The sequence below is a fragment of the Dama dama genome, chromosome 16 (genome assembly GCF_033118175.1).
Source record: "Dama dama isolate Ldn47 chromosome 16, ASM3311817v1, whole genome shotgun sequence".
NCBI classification, from domain to species: Eukaryota; Metazoa; Chordata; class Mammalia; order Artiodactyla; family Cervidae; genus Dama; species Dama dama.
In genome coordinates, this window is record NC_083696.1 from 7,142,954 (window position 1) to 7,169,286 (window position 26,333).

The 26,333-nt window shown below is 45.9% G+C and overlaps 1 protein-coding gene across 1 annotated transcript in view; it reads right to left on the reverse strand.

Annotated features, from left to right (window-relative positions):
- PAPPA (pappalysin 1) overlaps window positions 1-26,333 on the reverse strand; it is a 258,399-nt gene that overhangs the window by 174,631 nt on the left and 57,435 nt on the right. The window contains exons 4-6 of the mRNA XM_061163313.1: window positions 21,761-22,054; window positions 13,986-14,178; window positions 6,858-6,979 (exon numbers count right to left, since the gene is read on the reverse strand). Coding sequence (XP_061019296.1) covers window positions 6,858-6,979; window positions 13,986-14,178; window positions 21,761-22,054 — 609 coding nt within the window. The remainder of the gene's footprint in view (window positions 1-6,857; window positions 6,980-13,985; window positions 14,179-21,760; window positions 22,055-26,333) is intronic.

The following is a 26,333-nucleotide window of genomic DNA, read 5'->3' on the forward strand; positions in this document are numbered from 1 at the left end:
ATACAACACATCAGAACAAGAAGACATGGATGTGACTACAAGGTTCCCTCCACCTTCCCTTGGCCAACTTCATTTATTACTTGCGGCAAATGCTGGATAGAAGAGACCCGCTGCTCCAGTCAAAGGCACAAATAAGGCTGAAGTCTTTCTTCCCGTCAATTCTCCAACCCAAAGAGCTCCTGATCCTTTTGACTTTGTGGGTCTCTTGGTACTCACGTAGCACTTAATCATTCACAAAGCCTTATCAAGGGCAGTGTTTCAATACCTACAAAGCACATTCCCTAGCCATTAATGTGTTCATCTGATTCTCACCAGAATCCTGCAAGATGGCTGTCATTTTTGTCTTTTTTTTAAGTTCTGTTTCACTCAGCTGCCATGTTCAGCGCTTTATGCAGAGCCTGGCACAGCAACGGGGAACACAGTGGACATTCGATAAATATTTAAGTGAAGACTCTTCTAGTGTGTTCATGTGGAGTTAAGGGAGTGAAGGATCCAGGGACTATGAGGGCCCGCTACGTCATGGCATGTTCCAGGTGAACAACCCCTGCCCCCCACCGAGCGTTCTCCTGGAGCTGACAAGAAATGGAGAGATCTTTCTCCCTTCCTTGGAGAAAATGACTTTCAGTGGTGGGAAGCCACAGGAGAGGAAAGATGACAAATCTCTTTGGCTCCGACTTTCATCCCTGGTTTCTTGTTAATCAACAGAGAGACCAAATGCTTTCCAAAGGATAAGAAACTAAGCTTGATCATTATGCTCAAGTAAGTAAACAGGACTAGAAATATTAGCAAAGTGTGAGCTTGTCTGGTTATCAGAACAAACTTTTAGATGTTAAAAAAAAGAAGAAAAAAAAAGAGTTTCAAGGGGCACTGAGTCCCTTTAATAACACCAGGCTTCACACACTGACCATCATCTGTGTGCTGGGCGCTGTGCCAAGCATGTTACATGCCTCAACTCTTCTCATCCTGCCAATAAGTCTATGACGTTGGTCTTATGAAACTCATTTTAAGGAAGAGGAAACAAAGCCTCAGATGGTTAAGTAATTCCATGGTGGGGAGCGGAATACTATGTGATACTGTGGGTCTAGAGAGCATGCCAAGCTTTGAAGGAATAAAATACGGGTGAAAATATCAATTATATAGCTTCTCACCATATCACCCACTCTAATGTTGTCTACCCCACAAGGGGTACTATAAAACTCAAATGGGATGGGACATTTAATAGACAAACATATTCACAAATACATTAGCTCTGCTTTGACACATATGGGAGAATTAACAAGTAAAAGCCTGGGAAGAGGAGATATTCCAAGCAAAGAGAACAGTTAAGAGAGAAAGTAAAATAAGATGATTGTGGCTTTGAGTGCAGTGGGAAAGCAGTAAGTGGTAAGGCCGGCAAAGTAAGCTGAACCCAGATTACGAAGGGTCTTGGGTGTCACTTTAAGGAAACTGAACTTCATGCTAAGACAGCAGGGGAGTTAGTGAAGACTTTCAAGCAAGCAAATGAAGGTTGTCTTTCAGAAAAACCAACGTTTAGAGTCACAGATACTCTCCATCCATCCATCTATCCATCCATTCATCCACCCTTCCACCCATTCATCCATCCATCAGTCCTCCCACCCATCCATTCAGAGAATGGATGCCTCTGCCTGTGTCCAGGGCTAGGTTATAGTCCCTGGAAGAACGGGTTTTGCAGACATGGTCTCTGCTCTCATGGAGCTTCCAGTCTAGTGAAATCAGTTAAGAAACTATTATATCAGTGCAGATAATACACAACTCTTGCCTGTGCCAAGGGAACATGAGAGGCAATGAGGACAAATCAGAGTCCCTAAGGAGGGAAAATGAATACAACCGGGAGGCTGATAAGCTGTGTGGTGACAAATTTGGGAGAAGGGTTGAGAAAAGGAAAGGGAAGGAAAGGTGGAGAGGAGAAGGATAGACAGGGAAGGGGAAAAAGAGGGAAGGGAATGGGAGGGAGGGGAGAAGGGAAGGAAGGGAAAAGGAAAGAAAGGAAGGGGCAATGAAGAAAAGTACGTAGGAACTGTTACTTCATTACAAGTACATATCTTTTTTATGTGAAAAGTCACATGTGTATATAAGCAATCCACTAGAGATCAGGCAATATACGTGTGTGAAATGTATTTATACAAACCCACGCTGATTTAAATTTACATTTATGACAATCTGTACAGACGTCTATTACATATCTTTGTGTATATACACTGCAGCTGTTGACACAAATACTGTTTATAAAAACTCAGTGCCAAGTTTTTTCTAGATGTATACTTCAGCACACCTGAAATATTCTGGGCACAAAAATGGGGAAAAGATTCACACAAGTAAGAAAAAAATGAAAACAGCCAGAGCCATTCGTTACCCTCTCACGGAAAACCCAGCAGTTGCAATGTATTATATGCTAGCGTAAGTGATCTGAATTTGAGATTTGAGTCAATCAGATCTAGCTATCTGATTCCTGAGCTACGAGCGTATCGTGGTATTGAATACCTCAGAAAATATTCATCTGTGAAGTACAGTTTTTGCTCAAGAGAAGGGAAAGCAGGGTTTCTTTTTGGTACAACCACGTTCAGTGGCCAAAGGCAAGAATTTCTGTGATTACATTTTTCCTGAAGTTCTCAAGATGGAGTTAGTGGAACATAGTGAATATGCCATAAATGTTTGTTAAGTGAAGAATGTTCTATCTTGTTAATGTGGAGCTAAAACTATGAGGTTGCGGCTCTGTGGAATATCCTCGCTGGAAAGGACATTCTGTTGATAAGATGCTATCTTCAGAAAAGCAAAGTGACTCACTCAAGGGCACAGAGCACATTGATGGCCAGGCTCAGACCAAAACCCCAACCCCGTCATCCTCCCCACACCCATGCTCTTTCCCCTACCCCAAAGATACGTCTGGCATCGCTCACAGATTGGGGAGTTTTATGTTAGTTTGGGAAGTCCAAAAACTTAAACACGTAAAGATAAATAGGATGAAAATGAGTTGAGAAATACACTGCAGAGCTTGGTTCATGGAAAAGTTTATTTCTTCAAGAATATTAAAAGGGTCTGAGCCAAATGGATCACAGAGCCTGTAATCGGATGCTCTAAAAAAAGAACAGTGTCTTTTCCTGGCCTGCGTGTACTGAATTTGCATATCCTAAAGGAAAACCCAGGGCTGCTGGGTTTTCTTGGAGGCCTGAGTCAACTCTGGGTACAGGGGAGGTGGTTCAACACTTCAGCGGGACTCTGCTCCGCAGCTCCTGCTTTAAGAGGGTCAGGGATGAAACCAGGAGCAGACCTAACCGACCGACAGTTTGGTCGGATGGTGGTGTGGGGCGATACCAGGGAATTATTTCATTCATTCAAGTGATGGGACAAACTAAGATGGTTTTAGCCAGAAAAGCCTCAGGGTAGAGTCTTGCCACTTCATCCCCCCAGTGTGCGTGTGTGTGTGCTCAGTCATGTCTGACTCTGCAACACCGTGGACTGTAGTCCACCAGGCTCCTTGGTGCATGGAGTTTCCCAGGCAAGCATACTGGAGTGGGTTGCTGTTTCCTGCACCAGGGGATCTTTCTGACCCAGGGATCAAACTCACACTTCTTGCCTGTTCTGCATTGACAGGCAGAACTCTTTACCACTATGCCATTTGGGAAGCCCCATCGTCCTCCCAAATCTCTTTCAATCCCACTGACTCTTCTCCAATCTCACTGCCACTGACCTCAGCCAGGCCACCACCGTCCCTCTCCTGGGTTCCTATAACAGCCACTTAGATGCACCCTTCTCCCTCCCCTCAACCCCACCCCAGGTCTACTCAACCCCCAACCTCTTCATCACAGAGCAGACCAGGCGATCTTTTATAACAGGCACATCTCACCATCTCCCAGACCCATGCCAAGGCACGTGGCATCTCCTTACAACCCTCCGAGTAATCCAAACCCACCCTCATCTGGTCATTACACATCTCACCCCAGTTCAACCGCTCCCTAGTCCACACCTTTCTCTCCATACCCATTTAAGTTCCTACCCCAATACTGAAGAGCTTTTTTTCTTGTACATAGTATCTATGTCATTACCATATTGTGGATTAAAACTGAGAGACTTTAAAGCACAGGAACACATACGCATGCATCCCATTAGCTATCTAAGCAGAAAAACATCACATACCATGCAGTCACTGGGAAGCACCTCTGGAAACTCAGGAAAGAAAGGGGGTGAAAAAGGTAAGCTGTGTCACAGTATTACTATGAAAACATCTTTTCCTTGGAGGACATATTAAGAAGCCTCAGGAGCCCCGTAAGTCTCCAGATCACACTAAAATAACCAGTGCTCTCAACTCCGCTCACATTCTTGAATGCACCTTGCTGACTTCTTTGCTGACATTTCCTCAGCGGGGCATGAGTCTCAGTTTGGGGTGAGGTCCCCCACTTCCTACTTGTCTCCCCGCACTCTGTAGGTCTATGAGCACCAGCCTCATCACACCAGATGGAGAACGCCCCGTATACTCATCCGACTCCCCTATCAGATAGCCAGCTCTGCAGAGAGCCCGGCATGGTGCCTGCCTGGTGCATATAGTCCCTGCGGTGGGCAGAGAGGAGAGGGCTTGTTCCTTGTATGGAAGAGACATAGAGCTGCTTCTGGGAGAACCCAACGTGGGTTCAGTTTGGGTGAAAACATCACCACTGCAGATTTCAGGAAGAACTTTCTAGCAGATGGTGTGAGAATGGGGAGACCAAGGAAAGACAGGAGCCGGTGCTGGGCGGGCACAAAGGGGATTCCTGCCCTGGGTGGGAATTGGGGCCGGATGACCCCAGGCGTCACTTCCACATCTGACAGCTCGTGATTCTGTGGGGCTGAGCTGAGGGCTTCTCCCAGGCACCCCTCTGGCTTTACATTCCTGACGGATCTGTTTAGAGTTCCCCAGTTCGACTCCTTTTTATTTCAAGCTACTTTAGAAGATAACAGAGCACAGTGTTGTCATTTTTCTCCCTCATGTTTCCTCTCTGATCCTTCTCCCTTGCTTTATTCTATCTCTGGCTTTCCCTTTTTCAACCTTCTTTCTAAAAATATAAAGGAGAACGGGGGAGTTCTCGCTGAACCTCAGTGAAGAGTCAGATTCTGCTTCCTCTGGTAGCCGCGGGTCCCTACTCAAAGACGGTTGGTGTGAGCTGCCCCGCAGAGCACGATGAAGGATTTGGGGGGCGGGGGGCTTCTGTGTGGACGTCTCCGAGGGCAACAGAGGGCAAGACAGAGGGCTGAGATGGGGTGTGGGATTTCTGCCAGCCTGGCTTCAGGGACTAGACCTGTGCCTCGAAGAAAGAGACACCACACAAGGACCCAGAATAGGCAACTGGCCATGAGATTCGCTATGTTGCAAGCTGTCTTGCTTCAGGGCTAAGTGACAGGGCAACAGAGCATTGGATAAAAGACACTTTCTTAATTTCTCTAGAAAACTGAAGGGCAGTGGCAGTCACTGCAAGGGAGCAGAGAGACTGCTGGTCTGCAGGGAGGCCTGGGAGACTGCCCCACCCCTCGCATGGAAGGTCTGCGGGTGAGGCCCACAACCATGGCCGTCCAGAGGAGCTTCCCTCCAGTGTCTTGCTGATATGTGGATTCTGAAAAGGAAATGATATGGCAGGAGTCCGAGAGGAAGAAATGCAACACATGGAAGACTGCCTTGGGTATTCCCAGGAATAACTGCAGAAGAATCAAAGGCTCGTGATGCCTTGAAGTCCTCCAATATGCATGTTGATTCTGATGTGAGCTTGTTGGCACCCACAGGCTGTCAAGGTCTAGGGCACAGACAAACACACATACAGGGTGTCTTAGCAGGTATGTGGCCTTGGGGACTTGATTTCTCACGGGCTTTGCTTCTTCATATGTAAAGTGGGATGACATACCCAGGACAGTTCAGGTGCTCAAAAAGACTTGTGTTGAACAAATGCATGAATACTGGCCTTGATGTAGGGGAAAGGGTACAAACTCCTAGCAATACAATGAATAAATTCTGGAGCTCTAATATACAGCATGCTGACAACAATTAACAATACTGTATCGAAAAACTGTGTTAACAAGTGGATCTTAAAAGTTCTCACTGCTCCCCTCCCCCTGCAAAAAAAATAATAAAAGTGTGTGCAGTGACGGGTGTGGTGACTTTACAATAAATGTGCTCTGCCATGCTAAGTCACTTTAGTCGTGTCCGACTCTCTTCGACTCCACAGACTGTAGCCCACCAGGCTCCTCTGACCATGGAACTCTCCAGGCAAGAATACTGGAGTGGGTTGTCATTTCCTTCTCCAGAGGATCTTGCCGACCCAAGGGTCTATCAATCATCACATTGTACACCTTAAACCTACACAATATTAAATGTCAATTATATCTCAGAAAAAATTCTTTTTTTGTTTTTTGGTTTTTTTTGGTCAGAAAAACAGACCTAAAAAAAAGAAAAAAAATACTGGGCTTGTGGGGCGATCTTAAGATCAAATGAGATGGTACATGCTGCTGCTGCTGCTGAGTCACTTCAGTCACGTCCGACTCTGTGCGACCCCATAGACGTCAGCACACCAGGCTCCCCTGTCCCTGGGATTCTCCAGGCAAGAACACTGGAGTGGGTTGCCATTTCCTTCTCCAATGCATGAAAGTGAAAAGCGAAAGTGAAGTTGCTCAGTCCTGTCCGACTCCTAGCAACCCCATGGACTGTAGCCCACCAGGCTCCTCCACCCGTGGGATGTTCCAGGCAAGAGGACTGGAGTGGGGTGCCATTGCCTTCTCCGGATGGTACATGAGAAAGACCATTAAAATCACAAAGCTCTATCTACATTGAAAGAGTTCACACACCCAACCTGCAAAAGAGCCCCAGCCTGGCTTACCTTCTGCTTCCCGAGGACTCCAGTGTCCTGATGGGCCGCAGGGCATCGGGGAGGAGGCGTTGAAGGCGTATTGCACCAGGTATCTCCCTTCCAGACAAAGGTCACATGCTGATCCCAATTCTCTAGGAGGCCAAGGAAAGAAGGAAATGCACCGACTTAGGAACGGTTGAATGAGTTCCTGACTCAACTGAGCCAAAGGTGTAGGCGACAACACATCTGCTATCCTATCGTCCTTAAACTCCCTTGGGCTGTGAGGAGATCCAACCAGTCAATTCTAAAGGAAATCAACCCTGAAGGACTGGTGCTGAAGCTCCAATACTTTGGCCACCTGACGCGAAGAGCTGACTCACTGGAAAAGACCCTGATGTTGGGCAAGACTGAAGGCAAAAGAAGAAGGAGCCAGCAGAGAATTAGAAACTTAGATAGCATCACTGACTCCATGGGCATGAACTGAGCAAACTCCAGGAGAGAGTGGAGGACGGAGGAGCCTGACGAGCTACAGTCCATGAGGTCACAAAGAGTCAGACGCAACTTAAAGGCTAAACAACAATAATAAGTCCTCCCTATCTTTGTCAGAGCTTCCAGAATATGACTGTAAGTGAAATTCCTCCCCACCACTCAGGAGGGCCTTTCTTGGGTCTAAGGGTCTTCTGTTCTGATGGTGGATACACTTAAATTTAAAGCAACCCAGAATCGACAGGTCAAAGACTTACTACCCACGCTATTTCTTCATCAGTCGTTCAAAGTTCCACTGAAGATTTGATATGTGGTTGTGAGAAAACCTTTTACCCATTGGACCTCAAATTTTATTCTTTTAACAATCTCTGTCTGGTACCTACTATGTGTAGGAATTATCAGGATCCTAGGTATTAAATAGGAAGACGGAATGGTTCCGTTCCTTCAGCTGAAAATGACTGGGCTGAACTAGACGGTGCTTAAAGAACCTTCTAGCTCTGACATTCAGGGGATAGATGAGTCACTCCTGGATTTTACAGTCAAAAGCAGTTTCCTTACCATGCCATCTAATTCACTTCAGCAGCTTTCCAAGGGGCAAGCCAATCCCTCAATGGGACAAACCCCAGCAGTGGAATATGACAGTGGCTTTCCCCATCAGCTAGTATCTTATGTGTCCTGGATTCAATCTCCCTTTAACCACAACAGCCTTTGGGATCCTACTTGTTCTCCAGACATGGCCCCTGTTCAGGAGAGAGTTGCTAGGAAGGGAGAGGGATAGCCCTTTTCTCCTGTACTAGGGTGAGCAAGCCCAAAACTCTGAAAATCTGAGTGACTTCTGCAGAGCAACTGGAGAGGGAAAATATCAAGAAAGGTCATAGCCCAACCCATTATTTCTCAAAATGCAATGGTCCTGCCGAAATCTCCTTCCTAAAAGAATCACCATCCTTCAGCCACCGGAAAGACACAAGGGAGGGACCGTATCTCAAGCCTTAGGGCTTCTGCTTCACAGGGAAGCTCCACAGCCCCCGGCTCACGTGCTCACTGACATCACAGTCTGCAGGTGGTGGTGTTCCTCCTCCACCCGGCTGCCAGGGAGCTCATCCCCAAACCTCCGTCGGAATACTTCATGCCTCTGCTCATCTGCTAATATGATGACCAACATGTGTAATTTAATGGCTGGATGGATAGATGGATAAATACCAGTCACTCCAACATGTTGCTAAGACTCATGACTAACCTAGTGTAGACCCTCAAATTGCATATTCTGCATCATCAGCTTTATCATCATAAATACGAAATCATGCTGCTGCTGCTAAGTCGCTTCAGTCGTGTCCGACTCTGTGCGACCCCACAGACGGCAGCCCTCTAGGCTCCTCTGTCCCTGGAATTCTCCAGGCAAGAATACTGGAGTGGGTTGCCATTTCCTTCTCCAATGAATGAAAGTGAAAAGTGAAGTCGCTCAGTCGTGCCTGACTCTTAGTGACCCCATGGACTGCAGCCTACCAGGCTCCTCCATCCATGGGATTTTCCAGACAAGAGTACTGGAGTGGGGTGCCATTGCCTTCTCCGTATGAAATCATACATAGGTATAGTTTTATAAACACACTAATATTTAGTGATAGGAGAATGGTTGACCAGTCCAAGGTCAATCTGCTCAATGGAACAGTAAGCAGTTGTTACAAATATTCATAAAGTTCATTAAAATTTATGGAAAATGTGTTATAATGTTAAGGGAAGAGTCATATTCAAAACTGTACTTTATAGCAGCATCTCGATGTTGTTCAAATAACTTAACGTGACAAAATACTACCAGCAATTATTTCTAGGTGGTGGAACTCTAGATGATTCCTCTCTCCCTACTTCCATTCCTTCTGGTCTTCTGAACTTTCTCTGTATTTTCAGCATGTATGAGGTGTTCTTGAACTAGCAACGATGATGATTAAACACATGTACTTGGAGACAGAGGATGAAGAGTGGAGAGAGAGGTTCTCAGCACCAGTCTGGTTCCATCACAATGACCACAATCCACGCATAGCAGCTCAGAGTCACAGGACTGGCTTTATGACGACAATGAGATTAGGAGCATCCTTGTAGGAATCAGGATCGCACCGATCTTAATGGTAACTGAGCTTTCTACTCTAGATGCCTTGCTTTAGAGGAAACGCATGTAGTCACCTGCACTTCACTGAGTTCTTGACAACTGTAGGTTCCCTATAAATACTTCGATGAATTAATAAACCGTCACCCACCTGACAGTACATGGGCCTTATTTACAGAGTTCCACAAAGAGTATTCCCTCATGCTCAATCATGGGTTAGCATGTTCATTCAATATTTCACCTGTTCATTCACTGGATGCTCATTGACCAATCTCTGGTTGCTAGCACTGTGCAATGACCAGACACTAACCATCCGCGGGAGAGGAGATCTGATGTGGTACCTGCCCTCATAGACCCTGCAATCCAGCAGAGGCAACAGTCCATAAACAAACAGGAAAGTAGTGTATATGAAGTACAGGTTGAGGTATTGCTAGAATGAAAGTTGACAGATGATGCAGGGTTGTGCAGGGCCTAAGATGGGAGTGATGGTGGCAGACCTTAGTGCAGTATGCTGAAGAATGACACCAGGATTGGGAGCAGAGCCGCCCAGGTTCAGTCTAAAGGTGCGCAAAGGACCCAGGTGGGAGAAAAGGCCTCGGTCCACAGAGGTCCCGAAGGAAACTCGAGTGGCAAGAGTCACCAATGAAAGAAGGAACAGTGCGAGAGCCAGTGGGACAAGCAGGCAAGGACCACAGGATGGAAGGTTCTGCAGGCTCCTTGCAGATTACACATAAAAGTAATGGGAAGTCACTGGAGGGTTACAACATGGGTGACATGATCTAATTCACATTTTTAAAAGATCAGCCTGAATGATGAACGAAGAATAAATTGGGAAAAGAAGAGCACAGGTAAAAGCAAAGTCAGGAAATAAAGAGCAAAGGTGTGATCCTGCATATGGTGGGTGATGTTCCCATTTCACAGATAAGGAAACTGAGGCTCATGGGTGCAGAGGAACCATACCAAGGTCAAAGCTCAGAAAGTCACAGAGTCAAAACAGACTTTATCAAAACCACGCCATATCCTACACATTCAGGGTATGTAAAATGTGTTTCTAATCTTTGGCATTTATTTGATTTTAACGGACACCTGTACCTACACAGGCAAATACACACACACACACACACACACACTCACACTGAAATTATAGAAACACAGGATGCTAAACGATGCTAACACTGGAAGAGATCACCTTTCTTACTCAGGGTCCATGAGAATTAAAGTTTAAAGCTCCAAACCTGTGCTGTCTACTTCAGCAGCCCCTAGTAACATGTGGCTATTCAAATCTAAATAAATTAAAATTAACATAGAATTCATTTCAGTTCCTCAGTTACACTCATCACAGTTCAACTGCTCCCTAGCCACAGTTGGCTTATGGTCACCACACTGGATATTACAGAACGTCCTATTGGACAGTGTTTCTCTAAGGTACCCACCATAAGGGGAAGGAATTAAGCTCTCTCCTAGGCATCTAGAATGGTACTAGTTATGTACTATCCTTAGGAGAATTGAGAAAATAGTTATTCAAGTCATTTTCCACGTTCTGAGACTTGGAAAAAGAACCTTGATTGAGAAAGGCTAGATTCCCCTTTAGTTTACAGATCAGAAAACTGAGGTCTAAGAGGAAGAAGAAATCAATGAAGTTGCAAAGAGTTCAGGTCTCTTGGTTCCCAGTCCAGCATTCTTTCTACTATATACCACAGCTCATTGTTCAGAAAACTGAAACCACCTAGTCAACACATGTTTGCAAGACAGATAAAAATAAAGGAGTTAAAAAAGCCAGGGGTGGCCTTGAATTATTTATTCAGTTGCCCATGTGTGAGGACCCAGGCGGCGGGAGGATCTGAGTATGTTTTTTTAAGGAAAACCCTTGTATTCTCTTAGCCCACAGATGTGAGGAACAGCAGGAGGACATGAGGATGGCCAGGGGCTAGAGGTTGGCATTGATGAATGTAGTGGAACACACCAGAGATTCTGCAGGGAAAGAGAATATCAAGTAGCTCAACAGCTCTGCAAAACTTTGTACAAGATGGGAGCTAGTATCTCCTGAGCATAGAGTGTGTGTGCTAGGCATGTCACAGATGTCATCTTATTAAATTCCCCACAGAGGACAGGTGGAGTGGGTATGGTTAGCACTTTTTATGGAAGAAGACTCCAGAAGGCCAGAAAGGATCAGAGAGGTGAGACAACTTGCCCAAGGTCCCCTAGGCTGGGAGTGGTAAAGCTGAGACTGGAATACAGACCGCTCAACATCAAAGCTTGTGCACTTTGTACTAAGCCAATTTCCATGAGTATGAACTCCTTGCATATGGGAGACCGATAGATTCATTTCTTTTAAAACAATTTATTGAACTTGCTGACCTACTTCCTTCAGTCATAGACTATAGTCTACATAGCTGTTAACCCTAATTAGATATGTTTCTAAAATGTCAGTTTTAATTTAACATATGATAACTCCATTATGAAATCTTAGACTGAACAGAATAGCTATTGTCTGAGCCTCAAGTACCAACTGACTATAGGTTATTAAAAACATGCTGATTGAAGCTGAGGGCCCCGTGTAATAGAGACATATCTCATTACACAACAATTAACCCTCCAATAGGTTTCCAACAATCAGATGGTATTTATTTAATGGACAATAACTGCTTTATGAAATACAAATTGAATACACACACAGGAAGCTTCATTTACAAAACTTCCATTTTTAAGTGGAATCGAGGCCAAGGCTTGACCAAAAGTCTGATACTTCTCATTGCCACAGAAAAAATAAATAAATCCACAGGCTGCTGGAAAGGCTGCTCTGAAGTGTCATATGAGGTTTCCCAAACCCAGCTCTGAGCTCCCAGTGAGGGTGGCTGGGGCAGAGGAAGGGGGTTGCTACAGAGCGTCTACGGAGCGCATTTCCTTTCTCCCTGATCGCATTCATCCAGCTGTCAAAAGAAGGCTCTAGATTCAAGGCCTGATAGTACTGAGGGAAACAGGAGCCCGGATTTAATTGTGATGCCATGACCTAGTATGTTTTTATGCACACACACACACATACTTGTGAGAATTCCTCGCCACATTTTATGGCCTCTATGAAGGGGAGAGTAACACCTCCTTCATAGTTCAAGGTTTGGAAAAACTTAATGAAACAACATGAGAGCCTGAGATCAGACACTGCAAAATGTGAGTCGGAGCCTGGCTCCCACCACTTTCTGTGGGCTTTCGGCCTCTTTGAGCTCTAATCCCTTCCTCATCTGGCAAATGAAGAAGTTGATTCCCCTTTTACAGAAATTACCGAAGAGATGAAATGAGACTCTGTACAGCAAGCATTTAGTACGGAATCCAGAGCAGAGTGAGCACTTGAGAAACAGCATGCACAACCATTGAGTAATATTAATTCGTCATCAGCTGGTTATTATTCCCACCATCGTCAATATTGTATTATCATCACTGGATAAAACATTCCCAAGAAGGGCTGGGAGGGGGCAAAAATACGAATCCACACTAATTTATAGCCAAATTCCAGCCAAATTAAATGTCAACGTGCTAGTACATTTTCATGATCCTTTAAAATCCCCTAAAGTTTCAGCAGCTTGGGGAGACCCAATGTTGAAAAGCACCACAAGAAATGATTTCATTCATGTTTCCACCTTCAGACCACTGAGGCATCATTAGACCCACCTTTCAGTGGAGTATAAGACGGAGGGGGAGAAATCGACTTGCCCAAGGCCATATGGCTAGTGAGTGACTGACAGAAGCTTAACTAAGGCACCTTGGGCCTTGACTTATCATCCCTGGATCTTCTAAAAATTCTACCTTCAGTTCTATTAAAAAACAAAGGCAAAGATTCTTATTTTACAAAAATGCATGTGTGTGTATATATATACACACACACACATATATATATACACACACATATATACAGTGCATATATATATATATATATGCGCATGTGTACCCTTCATGTATAATGTACCCTTCTTATATTGTACTACGCATATACAAAGGTGTTAGCTCATTAACCAGAGGCAGGTTAAACGCCCAAGCTCATGAGATGAGACCTGTACCTCCATTCCATACGAGGTTCAGGCAACAGAAGTTTCCATGTTTTTAACAATAAAATTTAGCTTAATATTCACCACATAAATTATGCATCATTACTCACTAATTTCTGTTAGCAATCATTTATGTATTCCCCGATCCCCAAATCTACAACATGTCTAAATGGAGCAGTCGCTGTGCTAGTTAGTCCTTGAGTGAGTCTTAGTCCCTTACTCGGGTTCAACTCTGTGCGACCCCATGGACTGTAGCCCACCAGGCTCCTCTGACCATGGGATTCTCCAGGCAAGAATACTGGAGTGGGTTGCCATGTCCTTCTCCAGGGGATCCTCCCGACCCAGGGATCGAACCCAGGTCTCCTGTATTGCGGGCAGATTCTTTACCATCTGGGCACTTGTGGGCACTTGTTAAACAAGATCAACAATAAAAGACACAGTGAAATCCCTCTCCAAGGCTGCTTTCCCTTCCAAGTTTCCCTCTTCTTGGCAGGAGAGAGAGAGAGGGATCAACACTTCGCAGGCCACACTCACCTTTCAAAGAAGTGGCCGTCGATGGGAGGGAACCACTCCAGCATCACAGAGTCGGCCGTGTGGCTCACGACCTGGGGGGCGAGGGCGATGGGCGCCGGCTTCCTGGAGGGCTGCCAGCCCTGGTACACCAGGTCCAGGTAACAGTGCATCCTGGCGACCTGATTGGGCGTGAAGGAGTCCGTGCAGTCGTCGTCTGCAAGCAGGCAGAGGGAGAGATAAGCACCTCATTGCACGGACGGACAGGCAAGAGAATGATGATGCCTCCCGGGCGGCCTGGAAGCCAGCACCCGGCCCCTGCCAGCTCGGAGCTGGCCTCTTCCAGTGCTCAAGAGTTAATGGTCTGTGAACAAATTAGTGCAGTCATCACTTCTGCAGACAGGTGAGAGGGAGCATCAAGAGGGGGAGGGCGGATGGGACTCAAAAGGCACAGCTGAGCCTGGAGCGGGAGGGCGCGGGTAAGGACAAGGGCAAGATGAGCTGCTTTCCACCGGTCAGTAAGTTACACAGCCCCTCACGCCTCCCTCTCCAGCCAACCAGGCAATATCTCTCACTCACCCACTCGTGTCCTGTCTATTTGCTCACTCATTCTTTCACATGCTTACTTGTTCCTTCACTCCCACCTTCACATTTGTTCATCGGCTCATTCATTAATTCCGCTCCTTACTGATGCAGCAATACCGCCTTCCAAACCAGCCTTCAGAGCATTGATTCTACACACTCTGCTCTAAGCCAAGGGCCATGGAAACCTATAACACTCCTGCCGTTGGGGAGCTACCAGTCTAGCTATGGAGCAGAGGTCAGTTTGCTGCGTGGCTCAAGGTGGTCATAAGGCTGTTCAAGTCTGTGACGCCAGCCCCCGACGACAAGGAGATGGTGTGACGAGGAAGACGGATAAACTGGAGAGGCTTCTAGGGGAGGTCCTGGGGGTCAACCAGGTTACACCGTTAAGACTGGGGAAGAAGATGAGGGATGGCAGAAGGGGCAGCTCAGGACCACAGAAGCGATGAGCCCTGGGCAGTGAGCACAGGGAAACTCGGAAGGAGTCCAGGCTCGGCGTCCAGGCTCCGGTGTCCACGGCAGGAAGGCAAGGACAATGACACCTTCTGCACGGTGCTGTCACTGGGACACGGACTGTGGGCTTAGCACATGCTTCGTACAAGGGATACTGGGCTTTGGGCACGTGTAACTCACCCGTTAGTTTTGGAGTAAATACTCTGATCGCTCCATTTCACAGAGGAGGAAGCTGAGGCTGAGAGAGGTCTCACTACTTTTTTTTTTTTTTTCATTTATTTATCTCACTCCTTTTTAAAGATCACAGAGCTAGAAGCGGGTCTGAGATGTGAACCCAGGCAGTCTTGACTCAAGGCCACATTTCTAATCAATATGAGAACTTTTTTCTGAGTGTCCATGAGACTTGTATGGACAAAGTGTCCTGCAGGTGTTTGATAAACAGGAGTTGAGCCTGAGTCGGAGGGGACTGGAATACAATCTCATCTCTGAATGTCTTTAGATCTAATGACCTTCAGCTCTACCTTCTGTTTTCTAGGATGCGGAATGAAGGCCACGACCCGAGACTCTTCCCTGCCAAGGAGGAAGCCTGCCTCCCGTCTCTCCCTTCAAGAGCTTTACTCAGCTGCCCCAGGGGCAGATCAAGGCACTGTTTTGGCTTGGTTTCCAAAAACACCACTTCCCAGAGGTGTCCGCCTGGCCAGGGATTCTGCAGCTGGGCCCCAGACGGAGGAGAACGGGGCTCGCCAGATCTTAAAATAAACCCACCATGGGAATTCTGCAGCATAAACTCACTTTCTCTTATCAAACAAACAGAAAATAAGTTTGGGCAGGTGCCGGGCAGTTGGACATGACCTTGAGAATCCAGCTTGGGGAAGGGATAGGAGTGTGAGGAGGTTATACACAGAAGCTGCCTCTGATCCCCTTAGCAGTTTTTGACAATCTCCTTGGCAGCACCCTGGGGACGACTTTTATACATTTGGAAGCAGCAGAAGAGCCCCGAGTCCTTTGGAGAACACCACCAAAGAATGACTAGTTGCACAAATCACTCTCAAGCTCAGATACCTCTGTGTAACTCTTTGGATACAAAACATGCTATGGGTTGCTTTTGCCTGGAAAATAAGAATCCAAATGCCCCCAATGGTCTAAGAAGGACTGAATGGTCTGGTACATTTTCCTTTGTTACCATAGACTTTGTACTTCATCCCGAAAGCTTTGGAAAAGCCACTGAATAGGTTAAAAGCAGGAGAAGGGCATGCTGGCTAAAGAAGTAAGGGTTATGCAGTGAGATTCATGTGTGGATGATCTGGAGTCAAATGATTTGTGAATGATCTGGAGTCACTGTGCCTCAGTTTCCCCACCTGTAAAGGGGAGATAATGATGATAACAAGAGTGCTGGTGTCAGAATGCTGCTGAAGGTCAAGGAAAGTGTAACATCAAGAGGCGCGATCAACGCTGAGCGAACGCTCACTGCCTCGGGACCTGGGATAGAGCAGGCACCTCTGTGTGCACGAGTGCTTGTGTGTGTGCATGCCTGCGTGTACGCGGACACTAATGTGGGCGAGTGTTAGGAAACCAGAAGCAGGAAAAAAACCAGAATGTAAAACAGTCATTCTCTTTGATTTTGCAATATTGCATTTAGGAATTCGATGGATCGCTACTCATGAACAAACATGAGGGAAATCTTATACACAAGGACATCTTTTGAAATATCATTTACATAGGAAAAAAATGCCAGAAATAACACATCTGTCTATTAATAGGGGGAGGGCTCTGTACATTAAGGTGCATGCACAGAACAGAATTCTAATCAGTCATTTCCCAAACAAGGAAGTAACTCTAAAACTCAGGCCCCTTGTGTATAAGTTGGGGGCTTTTAAATCAACCCCACAACCTAGTAATGGTGTAGCTTCCATGAGCTGGAGCACATATAGCATTTATCTAGATGAATGAGAGAGAAAAACAACAATATATGCTTTCTTCTCTATATTCTGATTTGTTTGGTTTTCTTCCTCCAAAGGAGCTTCTTTCCTTTTATAACTTAAAAATGAGCCATTTCCATGTCTGCCAATTTAATAGTTTGTAAAATGGGTAGGTGACAGAAGCTGGTAGGAAGACAGCACTGTACCTGAACTTTAAAACTGAAGTCAGAAAACATTCCTCCCAGAGCTAGATCACTTAGAGACTGAACCGCTGCCAGAATCTTGGGTGAGGTACCAAACGGTTTCTGTCGATCATAAAGGCTCTGCCCCAATTAGCTGACGTTTCGAGTTGGCCCCTCTTAGCTCCTGCCTCCACAGGCTGCCCATCCTGACACCTGTGGCCCCTTCATCCTGCTCTCTAGGACCAGCCAACCCATCCCATTCTTCTGTCCCCATGCTGTCTCCAACCAGAAGGGACATGGGGGACTTCAGTATTCTGCGAGGCTACACCAGTCCCCAGGCTGTGGATGTTGCGCTGCGAGTTTGCAATCTAAACTTTGTTCTCAAGAACAATTTCCACGTGCAGCTGGAAGCCCACATGGCAGGGAGGTTCAGGCCCTCCACTTCCTGTGGAACCTCAGACACAGTGCCGATCCCTGACAGCCTTGTTTCCACCCACTGTGAAACAGGGACTCATGATCCCACCTGCCTTCTGCAGCCAAGGAAAACATGCACCTAGCTCACCCATTTCTAGTGCATGAATAACCGATGGCTTTGTTGTTTTAAAAACAACGATGACAACAGTAACAGCAACAGATGATTATATCCACCGCAGAACACTTGGTATGGGCCAAGCATGTTACAAAGAAATAAACATCAACCAAAATATGACCTAGAGATAAAAAAAAAAAAAATCTAGTGTATATGTATGTGTAGACGGATATGAATATCTATAGTAGATTTCTGTGATTCTTATCATCACAAACATCATATGTATGTATATATACACATACACACAAACATACACATATTTGTGATGAGATATGATACATGTGCCAGGCCTTATACTGTACATTAGGTTCTGCAGTGTTTTCACAATTAACAGTCAACAAATAATCCTGCTAATCATCACTTACTGAGCGCTAGTTTTGGTACCAAGGACAGTTCTAAGTCCTTCACCTGTAAGACTGGCACGCAAGGTGAGGGTGATTGTCCCCCATGCACCAGTGAAGTAACAGGCTTAGACAGAAGTAACTTGCCTAAGGTCAAAGTCAAAGGCTAGCACGCAGAGGATTCCAGTTGGTTCTCACACTCTAGACTTCATGCTCTGAACCACTATGTTCCTATCAACCGTCTGCTACGTCATCTTCAGTGATCACAGGATGTTCTGCCATGTGAGTGCCTTGTGATTTATTTCAGCAACCCATTCTCTTTGGATTTGTAAGAAGCTTCTAATTTTTCACACGTGTAAGCATTTCTCTTCTATGACTATTACACACTTCAATTAGTAAATGTCTAATTAATATGTGGAGAAAAAAACATTGCTAAAAACATTTTTAGGATGAAATCTGTAAACACATTAACAGATTTATTTCCTTAAGTCATGCTTCTTAGAGGTGGGGCTGCCGTGTCAAAGCTTATGCGCATATTAAAAGGAACACACAGAAGAGAGGTGACAGGACACTTGCTCCCATAGCTGGGGAAGGCCTGCTTTCTGCACTCTTGAGGAAGCGGGGCTTGGAGGCCCTCTTAGTGGGTATCTTATGGCATACTGTCTTCAGGAAGTAAGAGTCTGAACTGCCCTCTTTCTAGCTGCCTGAGGATTAGCCAACAGCTCAACGTGACCGCACTCACCCAGTGCTTGACTAGGCTTGTCCCTAGCACCTGCCTGGTGTCTGCTTAATCTGAGCAGTTGGGACACTCTCAGACTCCCCCAGTGTCAGAAAGCGAGCCAGATAATTGTTGCTTAAATGCAGGCTCTGCCAAAAAAGGCATGCCTTGTTTTTGCCGTGTGACCCTGGGAACGTGACAAGTTCCCTAAGCCATACTTTCTCCATCTGTAAAGTGGGTACAGTAGTAACAGCACTTATCCCATTGGGCTATTTAGACGTTTCAATGAGACAAGCCTATGGGGCGTTGCCCACAGTGTCTAGTATGTCGTAGACACTTCGTAGTTTCTGCAGACTTGCCACCAGCCATGTTCAATTTATTACAGTCGTAGGACTAACAATTAATTCAGGTCCTCAGCTTCACTCTCCTTGCTCAATAGCCACAAGTGGCTGATGGCTACCATGCAGGTCAACACAAACACAGAACACACCCATCTTCGGCAAAAAGCCAGAGCACTCGAAAGGAAGGAACTCTAAGCAGCTGACCCAGCAAGGTCTCTACCCTCTTGTCGAGACTGCAAAGCCCCCGTGTGTCCCTCTCCCCAGCCCTGAGAACCCGATCCTGGTCTGCATTTTGGATTTCTCCCAGCTGCTTTTGTCACCCCATCTATCAGAGATCCTAAGAAAAACAAACATTTCAAAGCTCGTGGTCGCCTTGAATGTGCTTTTGCGGGTGTAAGTTTGTTATCGTAGCTCAGTGAATTAGTTCTGCTGTTAATGGGTCACTGAGCTGAGGGGTTCCTTTAAAAAAGCAACATTAAATCAATCACCCTTTAGATCTGTACAAAGGGGAACAACCACAAAAAAAAGATTTAGTTTATGGGGGTCCGGTAGCGAGTGGCAGGCCGGCAAACTTCCAGACTCATGTTATTGTTTATTTTCCATGCGCGCGGAGCTGGCCAAGGCAAGGTGCGGTAGAAATGGAACTTAAGCAGGGCCCTGGGAGGGGATGGGACACCGGATGCGGATGCCGGCTCGGCTGGGAATGGGAGCATGGCAGAAATCTGCTTTTGAGGAAATTCCTAGCACTCGGGTCTTTTTTAGAGACCCCACGCTAGGCGCCAAGGGTGGGTGCTGACCATTCAAGAGACCTCGGGCATGAACTGTATGAACCTTAAGCTGGAGATGCCCCCGGAGGTCGTTCAGTCCAAATGGGAAGCTGGGAAGACCCACAGGCAGTCATGGAACCCACTGGATTTCAGGAGGGACAGCCCCTCTTCGAATGCAATCTGAGGCAAAACCCCATCAGAAACGGAAACTGCTAGAAGCAGGCTCCCCTGGTTTAAGCAGAGATAGAGGCCCAGGGTCACAAAGCCACTCAGAGTGCCCCCACCTCCCTGACAATGATCTCTCTGGCACAGACTCGAAAACCACCCAAATCGCTCACTATCCCATTCAGCCATCAGCTAGGTCTCATTGGAAGAGTGGCGTGAGAGGAAAAGACAAAAAATGGCCACCTGTGAAACAGGGGTGGTTCCGGTCCCATAGGCTTGTTGAGAGAATTAAACAAGATGGAACACATTAAAGTCCTTTATGAACAATAACCTTTTAATTTTTTTTTTTAAATCTTTGGGCTGTGCTGCATGGTATGTGGGATCTTAGTTTCCTGACCAGGAATTGAACCTACATCTCCTGCATTGGCAGCATGGAGTCTTAACCACTGGACCTCCAGGGAAGTCCCATGAAGAGTAAACTTTTACGTAAGTAGAAATATTGCTATACAAATCAACTTTATATACCTGTTGTTGGAGAATTTATTCACATTCCTCCCTACTCGCCCTTCTTCTTCCCTTTCTCCCTCCTTCCTCCCTTTCTTCTTAGCAAACATTTTTTAAAAACACAAGGGCTGTGCTAGGCGCAGAGAGCACAGTGATGTCTTAGAGACAATCGCTGCCTTCACAGAGCTCACTTGCTTTGGTGGTGGAAAGAAACACCTAAATTGAATATTGTAATAGATCTGGATGCTCAGCTAACACACACAAGCATCTGGTGCTTTACTCAAAGTCTCTTGGCCTAGGGGTGAGGCTGCGACTGTCCTAAGAAAGGGGTATCTCATTTGTTCTTTTTAAGTTTTTTTTTTAATGTGGACCATTTTGAAAGTCTTTACTGAATTTGTTACAATATTGCTTTTGTTTTATGTCTTTTGGTTTTCCTGGCCCTGAGGCATAAGGGATGTTAGCTCCCCAACCGGGGATTGAACCTGCATGCCCTGCATTGGAAGCTGAAATCTTAACCACTGGACTACCAGGGAAGTCCCAGGAAAGCTTGTTCTAATTTTCCAAAGATGTTATAAGAACTAGAGCTGGTCTTGATATACACTAAAAGGAAGTGTAGGGGATCTTGGAATGTAAAGAATGAGTTATTAACACTGTTATCGACAGTATTAAAAAGGACTCTGAGCGTGTATATGCAGTGAGGGAAAAAACAAATCCATCTCATGTAATAATTTCATTATTTGTAAAACCAAAAGAATTCTATTTTACTGTAATAAAACGGTAAAAGAGCATGTGAAAATTTTGTGGTTTTTTTTTTTTTTTTAAAGTTTCAACAACCATCAGCTTAGAAAACTATAGCTGCAAAAGTAGGAGAAACCTCAGAGATCAATTCCAGAGTTTCTATTTTCTTGAGAAAAGTGGGACCCAGAGATGGGAAGTGACGGACCCCAAGGCAGCAGGTGACTTAGCAGCAGAACCTGACCTTCTACTCAGGTTTGCTGACTTTTAGTCCTGGTCAGCTTCCTAAAGTATCTTTCTGAGGAGCTTTTAGATACAACATCTTCCTTGCATCCCTGAGGTACTCATGGAAGGCACAGGTGCTCGATTATTTGGGATGAGGACTTGTTGGGATGAAGAGGTCTTAGGAAAGTCAGGCAGCCTGCTTGAGCCAGGCTGGGAGGCCACATCTGACACTCTGGCACTCTGGTGCAGGGTGTGGGCCTGCAGAGTGTGGGCCTTACCTGCGTAGCTCATGAAGTTGTTATATGGAGTGTTGAAGAAGCTGTTGAAGCCACACGTGTCGTTCCCTGGCCCCGGGTCGCCGCAGAACTTGTGTTTCGGAGCTGGGTTGGTGTCACTGCAGAGGTCTCCGGTCTCATAGGAGGGCTCTGTCTCCATGCAGGGGTCGCTGCAAGACTGGATTTCCGAGATGCCTCGGAAGATGTGGTAGAGGCCCAGGCTGTGCCCAATCTCATGGATCATGGTGTGGGTGTGCCCAGGGATGCCGTAGAAAGCTGGATTCAAGACGATGCCACCTGCCAGGGGGAAGTAAAAGCGTCAGGCGAACTGGGCACCCTGCTTCCTGCTGCAGGAGTCCCCAGATCCCTCAAGGGGAAACGGGGCCCGGCCCGAAGTAACCACAGTCTCCTCCACCCTATGACTCCACGGCTGAGAGCCGTTCTGACTTGTGGCATGAGTCACTGATGGAGTAGGAAGAAGTCTCAAAGTCATTTTGAGCAATCCCTTCATTTTTCAGTTGAAAACACTGACGCCTAAAGAAGCAAGGCAACTTACTCAAGAGGATTTCAAACTACTTAGAGGTAGTGGCATGGTTATAATTCGAGGACTTTGATTTCTGGACTGGCAAAGATTTCAGCTGCAACTTCTTAGGAAGTAAGGCATGCCCCAGCTTATGAATATGCTACACAAATTATTTAAATGAAACGCTCATGCCCTGACACCTTGGTTCCGGCTCTCATGTTGCCTTCACTAATGCTGTGAAGTTGAGCAAGCTGATTGCCATCTCTGAATCCCATTTTCGAAGCTCTGTACCCTACGAGAGCGCGTGTTCATAAAGGCCAGCACTGTGGCGTGTTCAGCATTGTAACACTGATAACAGTCAGTGTTTCCTGAGCATTTACTAGATATTTTCAGGCCTTGTGTTCAGTGTTGCGTGTGTGTAAGCACACTTAATCACCTCACAACCCCGCGCGAGGGATACTGACTCACAGAGAGGTGAAATAATCGGCCCATGATCGAATTAGTAAGTGGGGAGTTCCGATCTGAACCCGAGATCCTTGGGTTCCAAAGTCAGGGGTCTTAATCAGTTCTGCTGCTAATGCCCACCACAGGCGCAGAGTGTGGCATCTCATTAAGTAAATGTTGAATGCCATTAAGTAGCTGCTGAATGCCAACCCAATGTGAGGTTGTGAGGCCTAAGTAATTGCGTGTAAGTAGCCAGAATAGCACCTTACACACAGCAAGTGCCTTGTTTACTGTCTAGCCACTTGCTACCCCAAGTGCAAGAATGAGCAGCATCAGCTTCACCTGGAGGGGATCAGAGATGCAGACTCTTAGGCCCCACCCCAGACCTACAGAATCAAAATATTAAGTCTTTTACCAACAGCCCCAGATGACTTGCCTGTATGTTCTAGTTTGAGAAGTGATAAGGCACCCCACATGTCTTAAAAGAATGACCGTTCCTTCCCCTGGGCAGATAGATGGATCAGACCTCAGGGAAACCAATGGGTAGCATGGTTCTGTGCTTGTTTTTAGCTCCTGGAGAAAGACATACAGGTTGGCAGATAAGATATTTCAGCTGGAAAATCCAAGTGTGTTTAATGGAAGGTTAAGCTTCAAGTCCGAGGACAGAGGGATGGATAAAGAAGATGTGGTACATATTTACAATGGAATACTATTCAGCCACTAAAAACAATGAAATGCCATTGGCAGCAACATGGATGGGCCTAGAGATTATCTTATTGAGTGAAGTAAGTCAGGCAGAAACGGAGAAATATTGTATGACAGGCTTTATATGTGGAATCTAAAAGGAAATGATACAAAAGGAACTTAGAAAACGGAAAGAGACTCAAGGACTTAAGAGAATGTACATATGGTTGCCGGGGGAAAGGACTAGTTAGGGAGTTTGGGATGGTCATGTACATCCGGCTATATTCCAAATGGATAACCAACAAGGACCTACTGAATAGCACAGGCAACTCTGCCCAATGTTACGCGACAGTCTAGATGGGAGGGGAGAACGGATACCAGGATACGCATGGCTGAGTCTCTTCGCTGTTCACCTGAACCCGTCACAACATTGTTAATCAGCTATACCCCCAAGCAAAATAAAAAATTTAAAAAAAAAGGAAAAGCTTCACATCTGAGCAATTAAGTGCAGAGCAGCATGTTGCATGAGAATGGTGAGGAGGGAGGCCCTCGCTATTCTCCGCTGGCAAGCCTGGAGCAGGCGCGGGGGGAGTTTTATCTCAGACTGAACTGCTGGGAGGGCGAGCTTGCTCAGTCATGGGGCTCACGGAGTCGATTAATTCTGAGCTGCTCAGAGCCTTCCAGCACAAAGATAAAGATGTGCGAGGGGGTGTGTGTGCTTGCACGTGTATATGTGAGAAGCGGCAGGCAGAGGCAGGGAGGAAGAGAAATTGAGACAGGAAATCTCTCTCAATTATTTTCTGTCAATCATAATATGAAACATAATCCCCTTCCCACCCAAGGCTTTTTCCAGGCATCATGGTGTAACAGCAGGAAAAGAGGGTGTGTATATATGATTCTAATAAATTGGGTTTGATTGGGCCTACTGCAGAGGAACCGCTCAGGATCAGCATGCCTCGGGACGGAGAGGTGGCAGCCTAGGAGGCCGGCTGGAGTTAGCCTGACATGGGTTGCAATCTTCATTCCGTGTCGCAATGGCTGTGTGATCTTGAGAAAGTAACTTTGCACCTCTGCCATGTTCTGAAATAAGCAACAGCAGCAGCAGCAGAACACCAGATTCTCAGTCTCTCTGTGAAGCTGTAATATTGAGGTCAATGGAGAACGAAGTTGGGGGGGGGGGCCTGGCAGGACCCCATAGGTGTTTCCAGGGGATAATGATAGGATTACAGGCTCGATGTCCAGGCTGGGTCTCCCAGGCTCCCCTCTTCACAGAGCAACCGCACAGAGCTTGAGTCCTGTTTCACTGCTTCTCTTAAAAGGTGAAATAGCTTGAGGCTGACATCATCCTGAAATACTATAACATGCTATGGATTTATAGCCTTCTGTATTCCTGGTCCTCAGCCAGTCTCTGAAATTCATGGAATTATCAGGAGTATTTCTCTCTCACTGTAGAAACTTGCTGCTCAACCCTTCTAAGCCTCTAATCATGACCCTTTTGGTTGATTTTTCAAAAGGAGAGAATTTCAGTCCTGAGAAGGGTCTTCAGGGGCCCTCTAGTCTAACTTACTCACTTAAAATCTGAAGACATTGAGACCTGGAGAAGGAAAGAGACTTGCCTAAGGCCATCCTGCGAAGTGAAGTCACAGCTGAGAACAAGCCTGTATGTTGGCTTTAAGCCAGCAAGATTCCCATACATCATGTAGGCATGTGATATGAGCTAATCAGCTTCAGCTTGCCTAAGCTGCACACTCTCTTTCACCCAGCCCCTGTCTGTCTAGGTCTGTCTGTCTACCCATCCATCATCTATCTCATGGTTTCTCAACAACAGCACTGCTGGTATTCGAGGCCGGGTAATTCTTTATCGTGGGTATCACAGGAGATCCAGCAACATCGCTGGCCTCTACCCACTCGATACCAGTAGCATTCCCCCATTTGTGAAATCCAAAAATTTCACTCAACCTTGTCAAATGTCTCCCAGGGCATAAACATCCCCCAGCTGAGAACTGCCAGCTATTTATTGCTGTCTCCATCTCTACACAACCACACATATGTGTGTATGTACACACACACACACACACAGACATACAAACTGATTTCACTCTCTTAAAAACAACTAGCAACAGATAGTGCTCTGGAGCAAACTAAGTCTAGAAGTTGACTCAACACAACTTTATTGTTTGAAGTTACAAAGCCCCTCAGCTCCAAGATATTGTGAATTTAGAGCAGCTACTGGACTCTGGCTGTATCATTGGAAAATCGGACAGGCCTGAGGAAAGATCCAGCACTATCACTCTGCTGAGCCCTAACATTCTCAGAAAAAGGTGCCCATTGAGTCATTACTATTCACTGGCGTAAATAATAGGAACATTCTGACACAGGCAAAAGAGCTAAATAAATTGCAGTGCCCTCACTCAATGGCATATTGTTGGTATTTGGTCACTAAGTTGTGTCTGACTCTTTTGCAACCCCATGGACTACATAGCCTGCCAGGCTCCTCTGTCCATGGGATTTCCCAGGCAAGAATACTGGAGTGGGCTGCCATTTCTTTCTTCAGGGGATCTTCCTGAGGCAGGGATCAAGGCTATATCTCCTGCTTTGGCAGGCAGATTCTTTACCACTGAGCCACCAGGGACACCCCCAATGGCATTTTACATGGCCATTAAAAAATCCTGGTCTTTAGAGAACTGGACATAACTCAGAGAGAGGCTTTTCTCTTGTGATGTTAAGTGGAAAAAAAAAAAAAAAAAACTGGATAAGGAGTAACTTTGAAGATTGTTGCAACATGGGAAAATGTAGATGGCATAATATTAAGTGAAAAAAAAAAAGAACACAAATTTGCATCTATGCTATGATTTCAGATACACACAAGTTAAAAAATGCATATCTACATACAGATGAGTACTGGTACAGAACATGGAAAAGTTG